Here is a 23,107-nt window from a genome sequence, read left to right as displayed (position 1 = left end):
GTGTACCAGTTGGAGAGCCAGGCTCTAGAAGGATTTTAATGCATTTCCTACAGCTATTGAGGACAGACTAGCCAAGGTACTGTGGGACAGCTCCAGGTTCATACTGGTGACATGGGCAACAGGGCTTACTAGGCTAACAAAGCAATCACACACTGATGTGTCTATTTTTTTCGCCAGGAGATCATCACATTGTCCAGCTTCAGCTCAAGTCCAAGGAAACTGGTATGACCTTTGCCAGCACCAGCTTCGTCTTCTACAACTGCAGCGTCCACAACTCGTATGTTAATTTCTTTTGATACCTGCTTTTCATTCCACCTCTGGATCTGCCACAAAACCCACTGCTCTCTGGGGCACATATCCCTCAGGAAGCTGGTTAGGTGTGGAGGTGACCAGGAGGGCCAGGGTGTGACCAGTGACACAGGGTCACTTGGGTGATGGTCAGCATGGTGGGATCTCTCCCGAGAAGAGCAAGAGTAGTATGGTGACCATTTTTTCTGATGACAAGCATCCTTTGCAGGGAAGCATTGCCTTGGGGAGTGCTACATCCTCCTGTGTCCCTCAGGCAGAGGAGCAACACATCAGTGGGAGTATGCGAGGGAAGGGAGTCAAAAGCGAGTCATAACCTCAGCAAATAACCCCCTCATTTTCCTATTAAAAAGTTGTTTGTGAATGGCTGGATCCTGCCTGCACATACGCACCTCCAACCCTCCTCCATGCTGTCAATCCCACCAGTAGGAGCCTGCCCCAGGTGGTTAGCATGGTCTTGGGCCCTCAGATCTGGAAAGACAGGAGCTGCTGGTTTCAGCATGATGTCAACCAAGCAGGGAACACCCAGCTAATTCCCTCCAGACCACCTTTTCCATCTTGTGAGCTCCTTTCCTGCCGTGCACCCCATTCTAGGGTTTATCTGGCACCCAGGGCTGCTCAGGAGCTGCCCCACCGGAGCGAGTCTGCAGCCTTCCTGCAGAAAGATGCTCTTCCAACAGGCTGATCCACCCCTGAGCAAGGCTGAGCTGCTCTGTCCCCACCACTGAGCCATCAGAAGTGCCAAAAGCAGATAATTACTGCGGCTCAGCAATTCACAAGGAAAGGCAAATCCTATTTCCGTGTTCCTGCTGCTTTGACAAACAGTGTCAGAAAGCAAGTGTTGGGGGGAGAGCAGGAGAGATGGTGCTGTTAAATATTTATGGCATGTTTTGGTTTCTTACTTGACAAACTATAATACGCTATCCATTTTTAATTTGATGTATCAGAGCAAGCACTTGTTACCAATTTGAAGAACAGCTCGCTGTACCAGAGCTGAAAGCGGATTGGAGTTGAGCGAGATTTCACAGAGAGAGGGGAGAGGGTGTGCGTCTGCCTGTTGGGCTCAGCCAAGCTCTGCTTGGAGGCAAATTTTTCACTCCTGCCCATTAAAAACCCAGTGGCACATAAGGGCCAGGAAAATTTCCCCCCTACAAGTCCCCTCCAAGGTACTTCAGAGCCTGCAGCTGCATGAAGATCTCCAACAGCGTGAGTGATCAGGAGTTGCTACCATCCACTGCTTGTTTTGTGCAAAAAGCTTGTTATGGCTCAGTTTGGTTGCCGGTGAGCAGACATCGTATTAAATAAAAAAAAAAATAAATAAAAAAAGAACGATGTAGGTATAAGTCAGTGCGGTAACACAGCCAGGAGAGGTGTTTGCAGCTCTCACTCTATAGGGTCTATGGTGCATAGGACAGCAAAACCTTGTAAGATGGAGGGAATGGCTCTTTCCTAAACCCTGAGTAGGTGACTTCCTAAACGTTCCCTCTGCTTCCTCAGCAGCTGCTACAATTGTCTTTACATCTCTGCTGAGATGAAGAAAAGAAGAAGAGAGTTAATATATTTGCAGGAACCCCATCACCCTGGGCAGAAGTCACATTAATAAGCCTGTGGGACACAGGGGGAGAAAATTTCCTGCTTCATCCTTGGCTTTCTGCCCTCAGTGCATCCCAGTTGGTGTTTGGCCTCTGTATCATGTGTGAGTGGGAAGATTAACCAGCTGGGACTGCTGGTGCACAGGGACTCCCCTCCATGGGTACCACTCCACCCACCAGCCCTTCCCTTAGCCACCTTCCCACGACGTGTTTGCAGCTCCCAGGGCACTGGTGCAGTTCAGTGTGGAGGCAGCAAGGCTGTAGCAGTTTCCACCCATCCCCTGATCTTATATTTTTTGTTACACTTGGGATTTTGTTATGGGCAAAAAGGGGAACACCTCTTATGTATGAAGCTGAGACTTTGTTGACAGTCTGATTAAAAGTTGTAACAAGGCAATCAAAATCTAACAATAATTATTATTACTCTAGTTACCAGCACATGAATGCAACCTAAATTATCTAATTAATATGAGACACTTGTGATCACAGTGATAACCAACCATCTGAGGCCACAGCAAGTCCAGCATTATCCTGGGACCTGACAGTGTTGGGTCAATGCAAAACCCATGGCCTTCTGCCAGTGGTGGCAAAAGCAATGTTTGCTGGGCTGTATTGCCTGCTGAGAAACACTATCAGCCTCAAGGTGTGTCCTTTTGGCTGACGGGGCCCAGCTGGCCAAGTTACTACTCTTTTTCTCCATCTCCAGGTGTTTGTCATGTGTGGAGAGCCCTTACCGGTGTCACTGGTGCAAGTACCGCCACGTCTGCACTCACGACCCCAGTTCCTGCTCCTTCCAGGAGGGACGAGTCAAGCTGCCCGAGGTAGGCAGGGGCACGGGGCATGTGCCGCGTACGTGGGCTGCTCAGGGCTGATGTCACCTTTTGGCCTGGGTCACACCAACAGTCCAGGAAGTCTTCTCCACCAGCACTCCCACCCTCTCCCTCTTCTGCTTACTCTCCAGGAGACCCTCACCTTTCCTTCTGCAGATAGCTCCTCTCCTCTCCTCTCCTCTCCTCTCCTCTCCTCTCCAGCAGGTCCCCAGCAACCTGCCCTCTCCCTTTCATATACTCAGAGAGCCACTGCAAGCTCCCAGTACCAAGGAACTGGGAGGGATGGGAAATACCGGACATGCACCTCCTCCAGGAGAAAAGGAGGTTGCCTCTAAGCAGAGAGGCTGCCAAGATCTGGGGAGGATTTAGGGCTACCTCCACAGTGTCAGTGGATTTCAGCTATGCTTCGAGCACCTCTGTGCCTTCATCGGTTTGGTGCCTAATGGCCAGTGCATCCAACTGCCTCCAGATGAGGCTGGGGAATGCCTCATTGCCAGTCGCTGAGCTGAACTGGACCTTGGGGCTTAATACAGAGCTGGCTGCTGTGCTGCAAACGCTGTCTGGCTCGTATTGTAACTAATGAGCACTTGCAGACAAGTGGAGCTCGGGAGAATACAAATAGGAAGCCACTTAATTACTTCCTGGTCAGGAATGGTCTGAAAGCATCCTGGCCTGTCTGGTAAATGACCTGAGACAGCTCGTTGTTTGCCTGGCCCAAGGGACCAGTACCCATTAAGAGATCTGATATCTGCCGAACCACCTGGCACAGAGGCGGCTGCTGCTGGAGTCTCCGGCAATGTCTATTGCATTTGGAGGATGAAATCCCCACTGCTCCCTGCACTTGCTGCTGGGTCTGGTGTCTCTAACGTGTTCCCTCACCCACCCCCAGCCCATGCCCCCACAAGGCAGTTTGCTGGACCGAATGACACAGGTGTAGTGTCTTCACACACCTATGGCATCCCCCATTTCCTCCCACCCCTTCGTTATGTGCTGCCTGAGATGTCACATATGTGCTGGTTGAGGTGCAGACATCCTGAACTGCTATGGCATTGGGACAGAACATAAATATTCATGAGCAGGGAGGCTGCCAGTTCTTCATCTACCAGGATTCAGAATTTGCTGTAAACCTGCTGGAAAACTTGCTGAGGAGCTGGAGGGCTCCACACCCTCCCCTTAGTGGTGAAGTGGTGCAGGAAGGCAGCCCGGGGTTCAGCCCTTCTGGTAGGCTGTCCCAACCGGACAAGCCCCATTCCCTCGCGTGGAGCCTTGACAGAGTTTGACCAGTCCTGCTGGCCACAGGTCTCTGTGCCTTCCAGTTCAGGAACCGGAGGGACCTCAACCTCTTGCTCAGGTGACATTGCCTGGGACGCTTTGTCTCAGCTTCCCGCTGTGCAATGCCACTGCTTATCTCCTCTGGTAGACTCCTCTGGTGTGTCTCATGTGCCAAGCACCGGATTCACCTTCCCAGTTCTCACCTCTTCTCTCCTCCAGCACCCTGCCCAAAGCGAAGTGCCTACAAATCACAGTGTTTCTCCTCCTCCCTCAACCCCTATCACATCCCTGGTGTTTCTTATACTTGCTCCCATCAGAAAAGAGGTCATTAAAAGCTCTGTGTCTTCCCAGTTCCTTAGGGAAGGGACTGGGGATGGCACAGCCCCTGGTCTTTACTCTATCTCTGCCAAGGTCTTGAGCTGCAGAACTGGGGAGGAGGCGGTAGACTCATTGTCATCTCCAGATCTGCCCATTTTAGCACACCTTTTCCATTGCTGCTTTATTACCTCTCATTGGGTTTCTTTCTGAAAGGCATCATCTTCAGACTAGGGGACAACTCCAGTCTGGGGGGCTTTGTCTGTCAGTAGAGATTGCTCTTTCTCTCTTCTATCTCCTTTAACAGAGAATTTCCTTCTGAGCTTCAAGTTTCCCCCCTTCTGATCTTGCAAAACTGCCGTGTGTGATTTGCATGGTAGTAGGGATAGACACAAACCTGACCTTAGAAGACAACTGTTGATCTACAAGACAATGATTGTATCATGTGTCACATTTATGCTATGTTGGTCATTGCTAATGAGGGTGGGAGCCCTCTTGGCTTCTGCAGCAAAACCGTGTCTAGGCACAAACTCACAGGAGACAACATTTGGCACTCAGCTGCTCAGCTCAGGAGCTGGTTTTGATGTCTGCTGCACAGAAGAAACACTTCTCATCATTGGAACAACCGGACAATGTCTGCAAGGATAATAGCCATGCAAAAATCAAAACTTTCAGAGACAGGTCTTTGCCTGACAGGGTGGGAAATGCCCTGTATCTTCAGGGTCCTTCTCATTGCTGTCTGTGCATTTGTGGCCCTCAAGGACACTAGGGCTGGGGAGGATGGCATCACAAGTGCATTCTGACAAACACAAATTTACATTTGCTCTGCGGCCAGAAAGGTTTTGTCAAATGGCACTTTGAATAAATACGTGTATCTCCCACGCTTCTCTTGAGAAGCCATCTCCTCACTGACTCATCTCTCTCACTGGAATTTCCACTGTCTATTTTGTACTTTCATCATTAATTATTTCCTTTTCTGCCCTAGACCCATCCCTACTTTGAACAATAGAAACTATTTGGTATCTTAAAGCCAAACCTGGCTCTTCATTGCCCATCCAGACTTTCACCCGGTTCCCAGTGACATAACATGACTCAAAAGGTTGACAGGACAGAGGTCCATTTCCGGCCATCCCAATAGCATCTTCAGTAGTGCTCAAAACATACCATCACTTTGTGTGGCTCTTTTTTTACTGGCCTTCCATCTCCAACTGTAATGCTCCTTTCCATCCTTTCCTCTACAAGCACTTGGACCCCAGGAGGATGAGGGTGGGGTGTGTTCACTCCCATCCAGGCATGAGTACCTGCTAAATCAGTAAGTCTTGAGGAGGTACCGATGGAAAACTGTAATACCAGCGTGGAGTGGTTGGACCATCCCATTTGCAGTCCTTCCATGAGTCTGCTGAGCAGATTAGCATGGCTGGCTTCCAGGATTGTATGGTCTGATTGCACCAAGAGACTCTTTGCCAAGCAAACAGACATTGGTGTTACTCTGTCATATGGACTAGTGCCAGAAACTCCCTCCCTCTGTAATCAACATTGCTGGCATGCCAAGCCTGCTCCCCTCCCCCACACTACAGCCTTTACCTTCTCTTTGCTGATACACCCACCTCCAGGTGATTTTTTTCCCTCCCTTTGCCTGTGCAGCATCTTGCCATCGTGTGGGCTGAGGCCTCCCACTCTCCAGATGGCCTGAGCTGCAAATGGACTGACTGGGCTGGTACCCATCACCCCTGGACCAGCCTGGAGCACTCTGAAGGGAGGCTTGTGCCCTTGCATACATCTGACTCCATCATTTCCTTGGTACATCTCCCCAGTTTCTGGATTCCCATGGGCTCACCTGCCTTCCTTTCAGGTCTTCTTCATGTGCTCTGAGAGGATCCCGGGTTTTTAACTTATTTTTTTCCCTTGTATTATGAGCTGCTGGTTAATGCAGAGTGCAGGATGAATTTGAGACTGATCCAGTGGGACAGCTGAAAGGTCTTGGCCATGACCCGTGCTGTCCAGAAGGCAAAATGCTGTTTCTATCTGGATAGCCTGTGATCTATCATTCAGGGGGGCCTCTGAATCGCATGGTAGATAGCTGTGATGAGCCAGACCCAAGCTGGGACAGGGCAGCTGTCCTATCACCACTTGGCAAAACTAAACCAGAGATGGAGAAAGGACAGAAAAGTCACATCTCTCACCATCAACAAGGAGTCACAATTTTCTTACCTGTCAGTTGTCAGTTGCTCAGTGAATCAGCTCTGCTCATAGTACAGCTGAATCAACTAGTTTGGGAGCCTTGGGAAAGCCCGTGTTTGCTCCTGGTGATGAAATCCAGCATGGTCATAAAGCAAGAGTATTTATGATTATGGCACTGAACTCAATCAAATAGGGTTGACTACGTCTCTGGATGATTTGCGGCAGAAATGCTTCACCTTGGCGTATAATTTCCCTTTACAGCAGGTTTTCGAAAGGCAAGTCCACGAGCTTGAAATATACTGAGTGACTTCTTGCTTTATAAAGGGGAGCTGATATTATTGCTATGGAGGGCAGGAAGGGAAAGAATGAGGAAAAGAAAAAGAAAAAAGACATTTAAATACTAAAGCGGATTGGTGGTGTTGTTTTTCCCAAAGATAGCTGGTGGCAGAAGTGGAGAGAATTAGTTTCAAAGATAGAGGGGAGCCGGGCAAGTTTCTATTTTTTTTGCTTGACCATCCTGTCTCTGCTTTTGACATTTGTTGTTGTCCGTAGCTAAAGTCATAGTGTAGGGCTTAGTGTTGCACCACAAAGTATTGCACTGCAGCCCAACACACTGTGAAATCAACCCTTACTTACCTGACACAATCACCAAGTAAGAGAGCTCAGTCATTTTCTTCTTTAAACAGGTAAGACAGTCAAAAAGTAGCAGAGGGAAACAGAGGCACAGAGGAGTGAAATGGTTGAGGGCCTCTGGTGTGATAGGAGGTGCAGAAATAGCAACTGTCTCTCCTGATGTCTGTTACCCAATACACACGATTGCATCGGCCGTCTTTTCTTTGTACAGACCTGCTGTGATCCAGCGGGGTAGTTTTCATGTCAGTGTTTCACAGACTGGGTAAGCTGGGGTGGCCTACTTGAGTTGATGGGATAAAGGATTATGTCTTCTTTTATGCCGCCTTTTTCTCTAAGATGAACACTATCTTGTTCCGGGCCTTGCAAGGATTGTAGCTTTGTGAGGGGGAAAGAGACGGGGAAAAAAAAAATGGCAAAAGCCAAAAGCAAGCCTTGATAACAAATCTGTTATCCGCTGGGTTTAAAAGATACATAATCATTTAATTACCTTGAAGGAGGTTTTCATCTTTCCCTGCTCAGCCGATTTGCCTGTGTGTGTGTTTTTCTTCCTCCCCCAAACAAGCTTTTTATTAAAAGGATTTTCATCTGCTGCCTAAAAAGAGAACAGAAGAAAAGATCTCGCACCAAAGTGTTTTATGTCGCGTTGTACGTGCTAATGACAGTAAAGCCCACATAAAAGAAACAACTGCTTCAAATATTAATTTGTCAAAAGCGATAGAAAGCCGTATGAGCTGCATGCTGGCGAGCAGCTGCCGAGGAGTGGAGTGCTGCTTTGCCCAGTGCTTGCTTGTGCCTCGTGCCGAACGAAGAGCTCTACCAGCGGCCTCTGAAGTGCAGTGCACTGATTTAGCTCTAACCGGCTGCTTGTCCTTCTTGGGGATGGGTTTTTTTGGGAAACAGGGAAGAAGGGCAGGGGGAAGAGGGCAGGAAGGGATAATGACAGGTCAACCTGAACTGGCAGACATCTAAAAGGCATTTGGACAATGTCCTAAATATGATGCCTTAGCTCTTGGTCAGCCCTGAAGTGGTCAGACAGTTGGACTAGATGATTGTTATAGGTCCCTTCCAACTGAAAATGTTCCGTTCCATTCCATTCCGTTCCGTTCCGTTCCATTCCATTCCATTCCATTCCATTCCATTCCATTCCATTCCATTGTTTCTATTTCTATTCTATTCTGAAGGGATAATGCCCACATCTCCTCATCACGGGCTTTGTCTGTAGTAAACCCAGTAGGCCCTTCCCCACCCTGCTGGTGCATCTCAGACTAGCTCAGGGAGGGCTTTGCCCCAAGGTCTGAAAAAGCAGACAGGTTTTCAGAGCCCCCAGATGTCCTGCTTTGTTCTCTTTGCAAGGTGTAGAAGGAAGGCACAGTGCTCACCTCCTCCCAAAACGCACCCCGGTGGAAATGCCTGGGTGGCTGCACTGGGGAGGGAGTAGAAGACCTTCTGGGCCATCAGGTGAGCATGAGCATGGTTGACTCTTTACTCCTTTGCATGGACAAACCTTCTGGTGATGCATCTTCAGCTGTTGCTGTGGTAACTGCTCAGTTTCCCTCCTGCTCCCGTTTCCAGCCTCCCTTAACCCGGCCAGAGAGGCGGCTGCTGGAAGCATCAGCACAGGGAGGAGAGAAAACCCATCTCTGCTCAAATTAATGTCTCTCTCATTTCTCAGGGACTCTAATGACAGTGGCAGCGAGGCCAATACCAGAGCGCCGAATCGTTCTCCGCTTGCCGGTTATCCGCTCACTTATCCTGGCACCTGTCTATCATTAAGGGGAGGGTGCGAGGTGTAGTTTCTATGGCAACCGCAGGCAACCTGCTGCCTTCGAGTGCTGTGAGCAGGCAAGGGGACCAGCAGGAAAGGCGAGAGGATCAGGAGCAGCTCTAGACAGGCAGCTGCTGCGGGCAGGAGCAGCCACCCCATGCAGATGGGATCTGGCGGAGTGATGCATGCATTTCATGGCACCTGCTTTTACGCAGCATGGGGGTTTGGTGTTTATCATCTATTTAGCTCTTAGAAGTGTTTCCAAGCACGTGTGGTGGAGTTCAGTCTTGTCGGCATCCTGTCCAGGGGAAGGCAGGGATAATGTGGGAGGAGGCTGTAGCTGATGGTTTGGATCCAGCTGTGGCTCGGGGCTCCTAGTGGTTTGGCATTTCAGCCCTCATCCATTGTTACAGCCCTTTCCAAGAAATGGAGATGTATCGTGTAGTGGGTACATCCTCTTCAGAGGGCGTGCTTCAGATAATGAGAGGAAATTAAACATACAAATACTTCTCAGAGGCAGTATCAGGTAGTGTATGAGGCCACGGGTTTTATTTCAGCAGATGAGAGCTTTATTCCTGGCTCTGAGTTGGCCTGGACACGTTCACCTTTCTGTGCCCCTGTTTCTCTCACACCCTCTCCTGATTTGGGTAAGCACTTGCTGTTAATAGCTGCTTGTAGAGTACTTAGTACCTGGAGCTGTCGTCTTGCACTGGGGGACTGTTCATAAGAAGTCTTTGAGCATGTACCAACAAATTAGATAATGTGCTGTTGTTCACAAGTCATACTGACTTGCACTGAGGTGAAGAAAAATATGGAAAGTCTGTGCGTGAAGTGGCTGCCTCTGTTATTTTTGGGTACCTTCTGCCATCTCTGAGCTTTTCTGCCCTGCAGTCATCCAGCTGGCAGGGGAAAAGGCTGGTAACTTGTTTGATTTCTGCAGTAACTTTTAGCAGGATTTCTGATTATTATGGTGGTGGATGTGCAGGAAATCTGTCCTGGTGCAGGGCAGCTCCATTTTGTCTGTCCTGGTTGAGGCCTCCAACCAAATCACAACGGAAACTGAGAACTGATGGAAAAAAACCTCCCTGTGAGCAGTTCATCCTACCTTAATACACATCTTGTTTTCCCAGAGCTTAGCTTCTCCAGTCACCATGTGAGTGACTCATCAGGACCTGTTCATGTAATTTCTAGGAGCAGCTCGGGGAGCTCCTTTGACCTGCTCGTGGCCAGCAGGTCAAAGGAGGTGATTCTGCCCCTCTACTCGACTCTTGTGAGACCCCACCTGGAGTACTGCATCCAGCTCTGGAGTCCCCAACATAAGAAAGACAGGGACCTGCTGGAGCGTGTCCAGAGGAGAGCCACGAGGATGATCTGAGGGCTGGAGCACCTCTGCTATGAGGAGAGGCTGAGAGAGTTGGGGCTGTTCAGCCTGAAGAAGAGAAGGCTCTGGGGAGATCTTATTGTGACCTTCCAGTCCCTAAAGGGGGCCTACAGGAGAGCTGGGGAAGGACTTTTTACTAGGGCATGTAGTGACAGGACAAGGGGGAATGGCTATAAACTGGAAGAGGGCAGGTTTATATTAAACATTAGGAAGAAGTTTTTCACTCTGAGGGTGGTGAGGCACTGGCACAGGTTGCCCCAAGAGGTTGTTGAGGCCCCATCCGTGGAGGTGTTCAAGGCCAGGCTGGAGGTGGCCTTGGGCAACCTGGGCTGGTGGGAGGTATCCCTGCCCATGGCAGGGGGGTTGGAATTCGATGATCTTCAAGGTCCTTTCCAACCTAAATTGGATTTAGGTCATCATGATTCTATGATTCTATGATTAGTTTGAATGGAGATGTAAGATGCATCTGACAGTCAACACCACGTCCCTGGTAAATGTTACTCATAACGGTTGGGCTGCTCATCTTTGATTATTTATCCCGCAGGACTGGGTGATCTAAGAATGCAACAGGGTAATATTCGTCTTTCCCCACCAACACAGCACCCTTGAAATAACAGCGGGAAGAGCTTATGTTGTTTTGAATGCACTGGCTCACTGCAATGTCATTGTAATGCTTCAAGGGGCTACAGGATTTTCTGGCTATCTTGACATCTGTTAGGACTGCTAGGATCTGTATGGCGCCCTGCAGTTTGAGGGAGGAAAGGCAATTCCCCATTCAGACTTAGCCCAGGGGGATGGCCTGGCTCTGAAGCAGGAAGATTTTGCTTTTCTCCATTGTAGCATCAACTGCATTCACTGATTTGGGACATGTGAATTTTTGGGACCTGGCCAAGGACAAATGTTCTCAGGATGTTGAAGCTGCAGATAAGAGGTGAAGCTGGAATGTGTCTCCCGCCCTGCTTGGGGCATCTGCAGGAGGCTGATCCCAGACCCTCCTTTCCCGCCTTGTCTTTGAGCATGAGTCCATTTGCTTTGGCTTGGATGTTATCTCATGCTGTCATGGAACTCAGTGAGGGGGAGGGTGACAAAAGCCATGATATCATGGTCTTGACCTTCCCACTGTGGAAGCCAAAGCATTATGACTCTTTGGGCTTCTGTCCTGGTTTCCAAAGGAAGCAGGATTGCATCAACATGGCCTGTGTGTGCACCTCCGGTCCATCAGTTACTCTGTCTCCTCTTGGCTTCTGAACTCATTCGCCATTCTTGGTGCAGTTGGGCTGAAGTCTGGAGCTCTCAGAGATACCAAGTTCCTACTAACTTTGTAAAAACAGGCAGTTTTAGAGAAGATACAAACTTTCAGTACTCTCTTGAGAGGAATCTCCACAGCTTGAACTCAACCCTTGTTAGGCACCAGAAATACCCATACGAGAATGTTGTCATGAGACTCCCTGTCACTTCTGAGTGAAACTTGGTTGGATACTGTCCCTTACACCTGCAAACCCATTTGTTGGCACAGATGTATAGGAAACTTAGCTTTGTTGAGGAATGACATGTCAATGTCATTGCTACCTACATGGATGAGCAGTAAGGGGTATTATTGTAATGCTCAAAAATTGCAGCTTCATTGGGCTGCTGGGGAGCCATGCATAGATGTACGGTGCTTTGACACACATGAAAGGTCTTGTGAACTTCAGATGGAAGTCCTTACAGAAGGACAGAAGGCTGGCGAGGCAGAAGGATGGAGATTTATACAGTAATAATTAGAGAAGAAATTCATTACTGCTTTATAAGCTGCCTGTGCTCTGCCCTGTGCTTTCCTTGGCTTTGCACAACCCAGTTTTATTATGTGTGTTATTCTGAAGGGCTGCCTTACTTAACCAGGGTTTTCCTTTAACAAAAGGACAGACTTTGGCCAAGTAAATACACGGTCATCTTGTCTCTTGCATATATACCACCTTCCTCAATGCAGACATTCATATTTCTTATCATTTCAAAACCAGGCAGTTACTCGGGAAACACCAGAACCGAGACTGCCTGCACATCTCCAGTAGCCCCTCTCCTTTGAGCAGATGTACCTAATGGCACAATCATCTACTATTTTTGTCACTAGTCCACTCCCTTCATCCAGTGACCAGAAGGCTCCTGCTCTCCGGATCATTACTTTTCCTTCTGAGCGTGTATCAAAGCAGCAAAGGGCTGAAAGAAAGCTAACGTTGTGTCTCCGCTTAAAAAGGATAAATGCGGTGCTTGAATAATTATGGCAGCCTGACCTTGATCCTTATGAAATAATGGACCAGCTGAGAAAGACTCTATTAATAAAGAATTAAAGGAGGGTAAAATCATTAATGTTGATCAGCAGAGATGTGTGGACTGACTTCAGAGGCCGAATAGTCTTAGGTTGGCATGGAGCTCTCAGCGGAGCTGGGTCATTTCCCAGCACTGCCTGTGTGGCCTTGGGGGAGTCACTTTGCTCCGGATCAACGGGATTCAGCAGCGAGCCACGTGAGAGGAGTTAGTTATCTTCATTTCAGTTCTGCTTATCGAGTATCCACTCTCTGGTGGTCAACATCGCTCATCGCTCTCCAACCTTCACAACACTGAAGCCAGGGACCCAGGAGGCTGTGGCAACTAAGCTAATGATCTGCTATCAATCGGTTGGTCTCCTTTCCTCCAGCAATGGTATCTGTACACTAATCTGTGCAAGCCACCATTGAAGTATATAGTTGCTAGAGCGCACAGAGCTTCAACAGGGCCAAATCTCTTCTACAGATTGAGCACCAACATCCAGGGCAACCACCTTTTCCCAAGCGCCAGAATCACTGGCAATATTTGACAAAAGAGAGCTGATACTTACTCCAGAGTGCATGGAAGACTCTTAACTAGAAAGGAGACACCAGAAGTGACAGCGATGCAAGGACTCAATTATTCTTTTGTTGTCTCTGCAGATGTTTACACTTCCCATAAATCCTGCCGATTTCTCTTCATCAGCTGCCTTTAAAGTTCTGAGCATTTTCTTCATATATTATTACTTTTGCTGTGGCAATAAATAAGCGCACCATCAATCAGACTAACAACATTGTAAACTTAAGAAGTGCAGATAAAATATATGGTGCATTAAAAAATACTTTGACCGGGTGAGCCTTTTTGTAGCCGGTTTGCTCGCTGCTGGTGCCGATGTAAATTTGGGGGAAGTATATCCAGAAATTTATGGAGCTTGGAATCCTGCCTACAAAGCATTGACCTGATTCCACTTTATAACCTAATAACGTTCCCTGGCACCATTCGTGTAAATTTTAAATATAATTTTATGATGTTGAGAATTAGTGGTGTAATAATGTAAACACAACGTGGACCGTAACTCACCCCTTCCCCTCCCGCTCTGGGAACGCCAAGCTCCTTGCTGCTTCCTTCTCCAGATTTTCCTGAGGCTGGGAAGCTGTGCAAGAGTTTAAAAGTGATTCATGGAAGGAAACCTTCTTGTCAGCCCTGGAGCCTGAAGGCCTCTGTTTGCAGTAGTGCAGGGTAGCTGCTAAACAAGCATCTGATTTTGCTCAGGTGGTGTCACAGCCCTGCCCTCTGGTGACCGTGCTGAGGTGTGAGAGAGAAGTTCAGGCAATGTGTTCCAGGCAGTCCCTGCTGCCTCTCATCTGCCAACTAGCTGTTTCCCTGTTTTTTATCCAGGCAAAAACTGATTCCTCTAAAGTCAATGGCCACAAAAAAAAAAAAAGTCTTTTTTTGTTTTGTTTTGTTTTCCTGTTTTCCCCTTCTTTATTCTCATTCCTTCCATTCATTTTCTTTCTCTTTTTCTGTTTCATTTTGGTTTTCAATGTTTTTTAATCTAATCTAATCTAACTAACAGAACATCCAGATGCTGTGGTCTAGATATCTTTACAAAGACTCAGTCTCTGTCTCTCATATCTTACCCTCTTGACTTGATTACAGCACCAAGTGGGAGGGTGAGAAAGCCATAGGGGACACAGGAAAAATGGTACATTGCATCTCAGCAGTGCAGACGAACAAAGGATGTGTTGTATTTACATAATATGTGGGAAAATAACAATCTGAGTATCATTTTTTGTGGGATCCCAAAGGGCTTGATTGAGTAAGTTATGGTCCTCACTTAGGTTCACTTTGTGATCGTGTTCCTTTTGGACAAGATGGCTTGGATAAGGCACAAAGGTGGTTGCTGAATGAGGGATATTGAAAAGAAAGTCTTAAAAAAAACCCACCCTGAAGTTGAGGATGAAGAAATGGATTTTGATGGCAGGAGAAAAGAGGAGCTGGGTGCTTTGAGATGAGTAGTGGAGGAAGTGGTGATGGCTATGTCTGGTCCTGAATGGAGAGGACTCTTACTGTTCTGGGAAAGGAAGAATCTGTTGCCAAGAGTTGAGTTTAACTTGCCAAACACACCTACAATGCAGTCAGCAATAGGGGAGCTCTAGTTTACTTCTGTACACAGTGGAGATCCAGTCAATGCTACCAGGGATTGTGAAGGAGCAATATGAAGGAAGGGTAGGAAAAATTCCCTCACCTGAATGCTCTGGATGACAAGAGATGCACAGGGGAAGACAAGTGAACTGGGACACCAATGTAAGGTGGAGACTTGATAGGTGGATGTGTCATTGTGGTAAACCCTTAGGGACATTCTACCTGTTATAATGTAGGATGCTTATCATTCAAAATAGATGGCAAAAATAGTAGATGGTTGTGTCATTAGGTACATCTATTTTCATTTGGAAAACAGAAAACACTTTGATGAGACTTGGGCTCCTGATCCTGACCATAAATAGAGACAGAGCGTGCAACTGTGCAAAATAAGGTTAGGAGAAACCCCATGCAATATCACAAGACTGTGCAAGATCCCTACAAACTTCATCCCTAGGAGAGGATGATAATTCAGAGTCTGTGGTCAGTCTCCAGCTTTGACTGGAAAATACCATGAAATTGTAACTGTATATGTATGACGGACCATAAAGGAACCAAACTAATTAGTTCAGGGCTAAGACCACACAGCCTGTGAGAGGTTTCATCACCCTCTTCAGCAGAATTCTCATGATGGCTCTCACTGGGGATTCACTCAGGTATTGCTGTGATAAGAGCCATAACACATATGTGAGAGAAAACGAGAGAAAGGGTTCTCATATTTCTGAGACTCCATTATTTCTGCAAGCTACAGCAAAACACATTTGCAGGCATTCTACGAGGAGTTATAAATAAGGAAAATTAAACTACCATCGACCCAATGAGTACAGCCCATTTCATGTGGTGTTTTCACTGCAAAAGCTCTCTGACTTGATAACTGGCAAAATTTGGTGATTTGAGGCGTGCATCGCTGCAGATACGAGTAATTGGCAAAGGTGGAGGATATTATTTTAAAGAGACTGACTCATTTGAAAGCATTTAAGGAACAGAATGAAGCTACACACATAAAATTAATCAACAAGAGTCTGCTTTCAAAGGTGTTGCCCTAGTACAGATTAAACAGGATTTTAGCTCCGCTGGAATCTGAACCATCTCCCATTAGAGTTGGCAGAAAAGCTTTATTTATTATATACCAAAGACAAAAGGATTGGGATTGTGCCTTTCCTTGGTACAATTGTTGGCAGTGGATGTTTTTATTTCCCTGCATCATGTGAAGACCGTGGTCTTCCAGCCTTGGTGATGTCTATCGCAGAAGAAGGGTGAAGGGAAACTACCTCTGCTAGAAAATGCCCCAGATAACTCTTTTTTTAAGGTCTCTTCTACTTGGGTCCTGCTGCAGGGGGTGCTTTGACCAGGTTGATATTTTACCCTCAAAAACATAAACTTGACCAGGCACCCAAAGCTGACCGGGTAGGGCTTGACACAGGCTGCAAAACGAGTACTCCTTTTGAATTCAAACCCAGAACCCAGTCCAAGCTCTGAGGTTTTATGCAGTGCATCACCCAAGGAAAATGCCTTTTTTCCCTCCCTGTTTCAATTAGAAAGAACATTAGGTCAATCAGATAATGCCACATTGGGAGGATTTCCTCTTTATGGCGCTTGCCTCTTCAATTATCTATAATGAACTTCCTCACAGCACTGCAAAGCTTTTTATATGCAAACGAATCCTGTTTTGGGGCTGCCGCAATCACTGCTTGTTAATGAACTTGAAACAAGTGTTATCGGAAAGGTTACAGCACCAGTGGTGGGGGGGGAAGGGATAAAGCTAGACAAGAAAGACCAGCCTGCAGAGCTGGGATTGGCCTGCAGGTAACATAGTGGACTATCTCCAACCCCCATCCTCCAGCCTCCTTCAGAGGCTTTTCTGTTTGACAGACATCAAGCAAAATGCCCACTCTTGGGAAATGGCTGCTCAGTGGCAGATAGGGCTTTCCCGTTGTCCTGTCCCACTGATTCACTCTGCCAATGCATCTCTCTCAACTCCTATTGCTGGGCAGAAAAAAAATGAAGATGATGTTGCCAAGGTCTTGTCTTATGCCAGGAGACAGAGGGAGGGAGCTGATTCAGAGGCCTCAGGACACGTTGGGCAGGTGAAGGGGAAGATTCAGGGGGTGTTGAAGCCATGGAGTCCCAAACAGTATTTATACATGGTATCTGCTGGCATGATCAGAACTGGAAACTCTCAGTATTGTTTTAGTATAGCTTAGACCACCACCTTCTCCTGCCCTCTGGGTTTTTATAGGTTTAAGTCACCCAGGGTTAGATTACACCTCACTTTCTCACGCTGAGTAGCTACTTCACCCTGCAGCTAGCCTTAACACTGGTGTGCCTTGATAGAGTGGGATCATTGGACTCAAGGTTGGAAAGTCTTTCTAGACTGCCCTTTTGCGAAAACCAACACTTCTATGCCACTTTATCCATTGCGTTTCAGCATTACTATTTCCCTGGGGACTTTTCATCATGGGACAGGACAACAACAAGAGCAGAGAGTGTTGGTCCTCAAGCACTCCTGGGGGTGGGACACAGCCTCTTTCCACATTGGTTGTGTCTTGTGCATGATGAGATATAAGGCATCTTCCACTGCTCATATACTCTGCTTCCTTGACCCTCCTCACACCTCCTTGCTTGTTGAAGTGCTGCGCAGCACCAGGATGCCCAAGACATCACTGCAATGCAGTACCTCATGGGCTTGCCACCTCCAATCCTTACACCAGGTTAACATGATGGCCTATTAAGCCTCAGTCCTTGGTAGCATTTCTCAAGCTGGACCTTGTGCCAGATTAGCCCAGACAAATGGCCACCAGACCTAAGACAGATTACCTCCATCCAGCTCCGGTGACTGCGTGTTTGGCTGTCCTGGTTCTGGTGTTATCATGAGCAAAGCAAGTTGAAGTCCATCAGCAGCAGTTGAGTACTTACACCATTAGCATCACCCTATAAGTGCAGACGAGAAATCAGGTTGCTCCAAAGGGGTCTTCAGTCTGGCATCCCCACTAGGACAGACAGACCTGGGGGACTGAGGAAGGCTTCTGAACTTCACTGCAGTGACGCGCTGGGTGATTACTGGATTTTCTTCCAGCCCTTGGCCATGGATCGGCTCACACCCGCAGTGTGATGATTGATGGCTCCTGTAATTCTATTCCTCGTTGGTGTAACTGCAGATGTTACATGTCTAATCCATTTCTTTATCTTCCTAAGCTATTTGCTTCAGTAAGATGTTTCCACCATCTGCTCTAACGAGCTCCCAGGCTTTCATAAGCCATAAATTCCACTTTTGAGCCTTTCTGTCCCTTTCCTTACTTTCCAGCCCTTGATCAGCCATTTTCCCCCTGCCGTCCCTTGCCCACACTTACAGATTAAGCATGCACCTCTGTACGTAAATTCCCTGTCTCTGCTCGCGCCGACTGGATCTGACTTTAATGTTGGGAAGGACAGGCTCAAATGGTGTTGCTCTCTGGACTGGACAGGGTGGCTGCACCATCTTGGTACCGTGGTGCTCTACAGAGAGCAGGCAGTGTGCCAAACATGGGGCAGAGAAGAAAAAGAGGGCACAAGCTTTCTCTTGGCACCTAGGAATTGAAAAGACTTAAAAGAGGGGACAGCCAGGCACTCACAAGTGATCGAGACAGCGTGATCTGTGCATATGGCATGCTTATGTTTTGTAGCATGTTGTAGCGTTTCTTTAAAGGATCCCATTTTATATCAAACTGCCTTGGATTAGCCAGGCAAATGCTGCAGTAATTTCCTAAAGAGTTGATAGCTTCGTAGAATACATGAATTTGACAGCTTGCAATTGTCTGATTGTACTGTGAAGAAGCAGTGCAAAACCCTAACTAAAGCTGTGCAAATTAGTGAGGCTTTGAACACAGCCTTCTGCATCGCAGCTTTGGGTACCCAGACCTCTACCTGTGCGAAGAAACCACCAAAAGGCACTGGATTAGCACCATCCACTCAGCATTGCTCCTTTTGTGAAACGGTGGCAAGCCTTTCCAAGAGATCTCCACACACTGTGTAACTGTTGTTTCTTGGGAGCTGGATTCATCTGTAATAAATATTCAGTCCCTTTCTGAACCAAAACAAACTCCTTTTAACAGCCCAGACTCTGTAGTTTACAGCGTGTCTTGCCGGAAGAACCAGCTGGAGCTGTGCCTTTTGTACAACGGTGCATTGGCTGTTGGGGAGGCAAGGAGTTATGCTCCGATTTTAGCTTTATTCGCTTCTCATGTCATGGAATTGAGACCAGGATAAGTCCCGGGAAGGGACACGCTTGCTTTCCCATGGCCTGATTAACGGAGCAGGTATTAAAAGCACCAGAGGTAGCTTCCTTCGGTCTTGAAGGTTGAAAGTCTGTTGTGCGAACAAGGGAGATAGGAAAGGATGGACTGTAAAAGAAATCCTTCCTTACCTGTTTATCTGAGCCTTCTGAGTAACGCTCCTTGAATACTCTTGTAATAGGCTGAGGCCCAGGGAGGCACAAAGGCTTTCTAATTGGTTGAAGCAAAGCGTGAAGTGAGAAGGTTGAGAAGCACCAGAGGACTCCACTTGGGGCTGGGAAACCCATGTGTTGACTTGACGCGTTGTCTTCTCTCTCCCTAGGACTGTCCTCAGCTGCTGCAGGCAGAGAAGATCCTGGTGCCGGTGGAAGTGATCAAGCCAATCACGCTGAAGGCCAAGAACTTGCCCCAGCCGCAGTCGGGCCAGCGAGGCTACGAGTGCATCTTGAACATCCAGGGCAATGAGCAGCGGGTGCCCGCCTTGAGGTTCAACAGCTCCAGCGTGCAGTGCCAGAACACTTCGGTGAGTAAGCCCTGCAAGCTTGGGAGAGGGGCAGGGGCCAAGGAGGACCAGGAGTGCCCACAGCACTGTCCCAGTGGGATCTGGTCTTGTGTTGCAATGCTTTTTTACCTTACTGCCTACCCTATTTCAGTTACAGTCAACGAAAGGTTGGTTGTTAGCTTGGAAAATGGCTCTTTTTGCTCTTTAGGCTGGCTGATGTCACCACACAGTAGTTGTTCCTGTCCTTGGATCCCCGAATTTGGCCATGCTGGAGCACCCTAGCCATGACCCACAGGCATTATTTGCAGCTTAACCTGCCCATATCCTCACAGTGCATCATCCTTGTGTGTATTCAAAAGGGTTTCCAAAGGGATAGGCGTTCCTGTCAACACTGAGAATTAAGGTTATTATGTGGGGTTTTGGTGACGGGACATATAAAACCCCATATAAACAGTCTGACGGATGCCAGCATGTAATGGATCCAAAGATGAGATGCCGAAGACTTGGGTCAAGTCTTCCTCTAGTCATTGACTCACCCCATGACTTTTGGTTAGTCCCTTTGCCTCTGTCCACCTCCGCTTCCCCATCTGCAGTGCAGGGGCAGTAACCCCCCTCCCAGGGAGCCTGTGTGAGTCCCAGTGTCACCTCAGCAATACCTGTCTTGGGGGCAAACACTGGCATCTGCCAGGAGCTGCATATGTGCAGTGGTGGTCTCCGCTTCTCTGGAGGTTTCTCCGTGAGATTCGTATCTCCCAGACATGCATTTGAGTCATTCTCATTGCTGCTACTACGAGATTATTTATTAGTCAAAGAGCTAATTACAGGCTGTAGCCACTTCACTGCAGCTCTGCCACTCCATGCCGGGCAGCGCTTGTTAAAATCCATCACAACATATTCTGCTGCATTAAGCAGCGTGCTGAAGATTACAGGCAGTTCACACATTTTACGATCTGTTGCAAACAAGCAACTTCCCAATGACACTCTCGCATTTGTTCCTTTGTCCCCCTCCCTTCCCCTGATTTTCATTACCGGTTAGTGGCCTGTGAGCATCTGGGTTTGAGGTTTCATAGAATAAAGCATTGCATTTTTATGTCTTTTGTTTTTTTTTTTTTAATATTTTCTTTTATGATAGTGAAAGCCTGAGGCTAAAGGGTATTATATGGACCTGGACAGTCTTAGCAAGGAAGACAGCAGCCACCCTTTAGAGTCGTGATTTTTCTGGCACACATAGGCATCAGCATGAGGGATCTCGGGATGATTTTAAGCACGGTTAGGCTGAGTAGGGGAACAACTGCCTCAGCAGTTCTAGAGAGTTTCTCTCAGCATCCCAGTTTGTGGTATCCAATAAATGAGCCTGGTTTGGCGAGGTAATGGTGACTATTCCCATACTGCATGCTTCAAGAAGTTGCTAGTGCCTAGGACGGGAGAAGTGGGCTTCGATGAATCCCTAGATGCGTTCGCTCATGGGATGCCTGAGTGCTGCGACAGCACCATGTTGGTTTTAATGCTTCTTTCGATGCCAAAACACTCAAGACTACTCCTGAGCTGCACAGGGGGGCAGGGCCGAGTCTCACACTAATGCCAAAGCACTCCATGACAGTGCTGCTCTGCGGTGTCTGTAGGACGCCTGTCCCATGTTTGGTTGTGGCTCAGGTGTATCTCTCTTTTCTCCAGGGAGAGAAGCTTTTTGTGGAATAAATTCAACTCTTTTCTATTCTGCTTTCTGCCTCCTCTCTCCCTCTCCCGCTCGCTCTCTCTCTCCTTCTCTTTCCTTCTCTTTTCTTCCCTTTTCTTTCCTTTTCTTCCCTTTTCTTTTGAAGGCGCTTTGACTCTCTGATTTGAGTTCTTTTTTTTTTTTTTTTTTCTCTGAGAAATGTTATTTCATTGTTGCTCTGCATTTGCCAGACACTGAGAAAAAGAGATGTGGAAGGGAGAGCCAGACAAAAGAAAGAAACATTCACACAGATACAAAAAAAGGAACAGAGAAGCCCCGGCTCTGTTTGAGCAGGTGGCAGAGGACGCAGACAATAGGGAAGGAGTGCTGTAGATATGTCTCCATCATGATTATTTCCTTCCCTGCCAGAATTAGCATTCAGTCTGAAGCCACAGCGATACAATGAGCCCCTGCTCTGAGGGTCACCTGGCTTTAGAAACAGCCGTGTGAGCTTGTTTGCAAATTGAATCAACCCCCTTCAACAGAGCTTTTTACTCGGCAGAGTTGCTGGATGAGACACTGAATGTAGCACCTGCATTGCAGGCTTGGAGAAGGTCCAAAGGAGGGTGGGAGGATGTGTTGTGATGGTGTGTCCCTGAAGGGATGCTATCCTGCCAGCAGATCTTTCTGTTGGTGATGCATGCTAGACTAAGCAATCACTCTTGGCATGTTTTCCTTCATAAGCCTCAAGATCTACCCCCTCCCGTCATACACCAGGCACCCATGAGCTCAAATTCAGCTCTTGCAGAATAGTTTCTGCAAAATGCAGGAGTTTTCCTGCTTTCACACAGGATAGGATGAGGGGAAAGCCTTAACTCTTGCTCTCCACTGCCTGGTCCCTCAGGATTTATACCAGGATAGCTGAGATCAGAACCATCTTAAGGAAACACTTTTCTAAGCGGCTCCAACTTCAGTTAAGAGATGTTATAAGGGCGCCCAGGTGGGACCAGCCTATCTGACGGTCTGTCAGGAGTGTCATAACCAGCCCTGATGGTGCCTGGGTGCTCGGTCCAGTCAACAGCCAGCTCTGTCTCTCCCCCTGTCTTTCCTGGAGATATTTCATTTGATAACAGCAATAAGTCACTGCAGGCTGCACGCTTCGGGACAATTATTGTTCTTGTCAAGTGGTTTGAGACTCACAGCTCTGGGCTTTGTCCTCTATCACACCACCCAAGGCACGCAATTATCACTCGGAGAGACCCTGCCTGCCGTTCCTTATTGCACTTATGATAGCTCTGCCGACAGTCTGGACACAGAGTGATGGGAGGAAATGAAAAGGAGGAGAACTAAGGAGGCATATAAATAAGTAAGTAGAAACATCAGCAGAAATGGCTGAAATTGCTTGATCTATGAGTGCAGAGAGCAAACTCCCCAGCGGGAAGCAGTGGGATCCCCAGCACTTGCAATCGGCCCAGTATTAGCAGTCTTCGGCATGAGGAATAGGGAGGTGGGCATGAGATGACCTGCCTGACCATGCCATGCTCATTGCCGTTACCTGCTTCAATGACTAAGCCCACACTTCTGCTTGGTGTGAGCCTGCCCGTTGCCTGGCCTTGGCACACACAGGCAGCACACACTGATTTCTAACAGCAAAATCCCTGCTGATAATTTGCCTCAAAAGTCCTGCACAGGCGACCCGAGATGGTACAGCTGAAAGTGTGATGTAACACAGGGATAGGAAACACAAATATGTTTTATTTGTCATATCATGGCACTCGAGCAAAAGATCTCAGAGGCGTTTGACTCTGTGATGTGGCTCACACAGTGGAGGGAGTGATAAAAAAACAACCCAGAGCTGGGAAAAAATGAGGAGCTATTCACAGAAATTGTGAAAAAACACACTTATAGGTAGTCAAAGGAAGATGAGCACAGGGCTGTGAGTCATACGTACACTTCCCTATTATTATGATGCATTTTTAT

The 23,107-nt window shown here is 47.6% G+C and overlaps 1 protein-coding gene across 1 annotated transcript in view; it reads left to right on the top strand.

Annotated features, from left to right (window-relative positions):
- PLXNA4 (plexin A4) overlaps positions 1-23,107 on the top strand; it is a 443,814-nt gene that overhangs the window by 336,068 nt on the left and 84,639 nt on the right. Inside the window, exons 7-9 of the mRNA XM_009882970.1 lie at positions 178-277; positions 2,605-2,719; positions 19,294-19,494. Coding sequence (XP_009881272.1) covers positions 178-277; positions 2,605-2,719; positions 19,294-19,494 — 416 coding nt within the window. The remainder of the gene's footprint in view (positions 1-177; positions 278-2,604; positions 2,720-19,293; positions 19,495-23,107) is intronic.

This window comes from Charadrius vociferus, unplaced genomic scaffold, assembly GCF_000708025.1.
Source record: "Charadrius vociferus isolate BGI_N301 unplaced genomic scaffold, ASM70802v2 scaffold32, whole genome shotgun sequence".
Lineage (NCBI taxonomy): Eukaryota > Metazoa > Chordata > Aves > Charadriiformes > Charadriidae > Charadrius > Charadrius vociferus.
The sequence above is the reverse complement of the archived record's forward strand: the minus strand, read 5'-3'. Positions and strand labels throughout refer to the sequence as shown.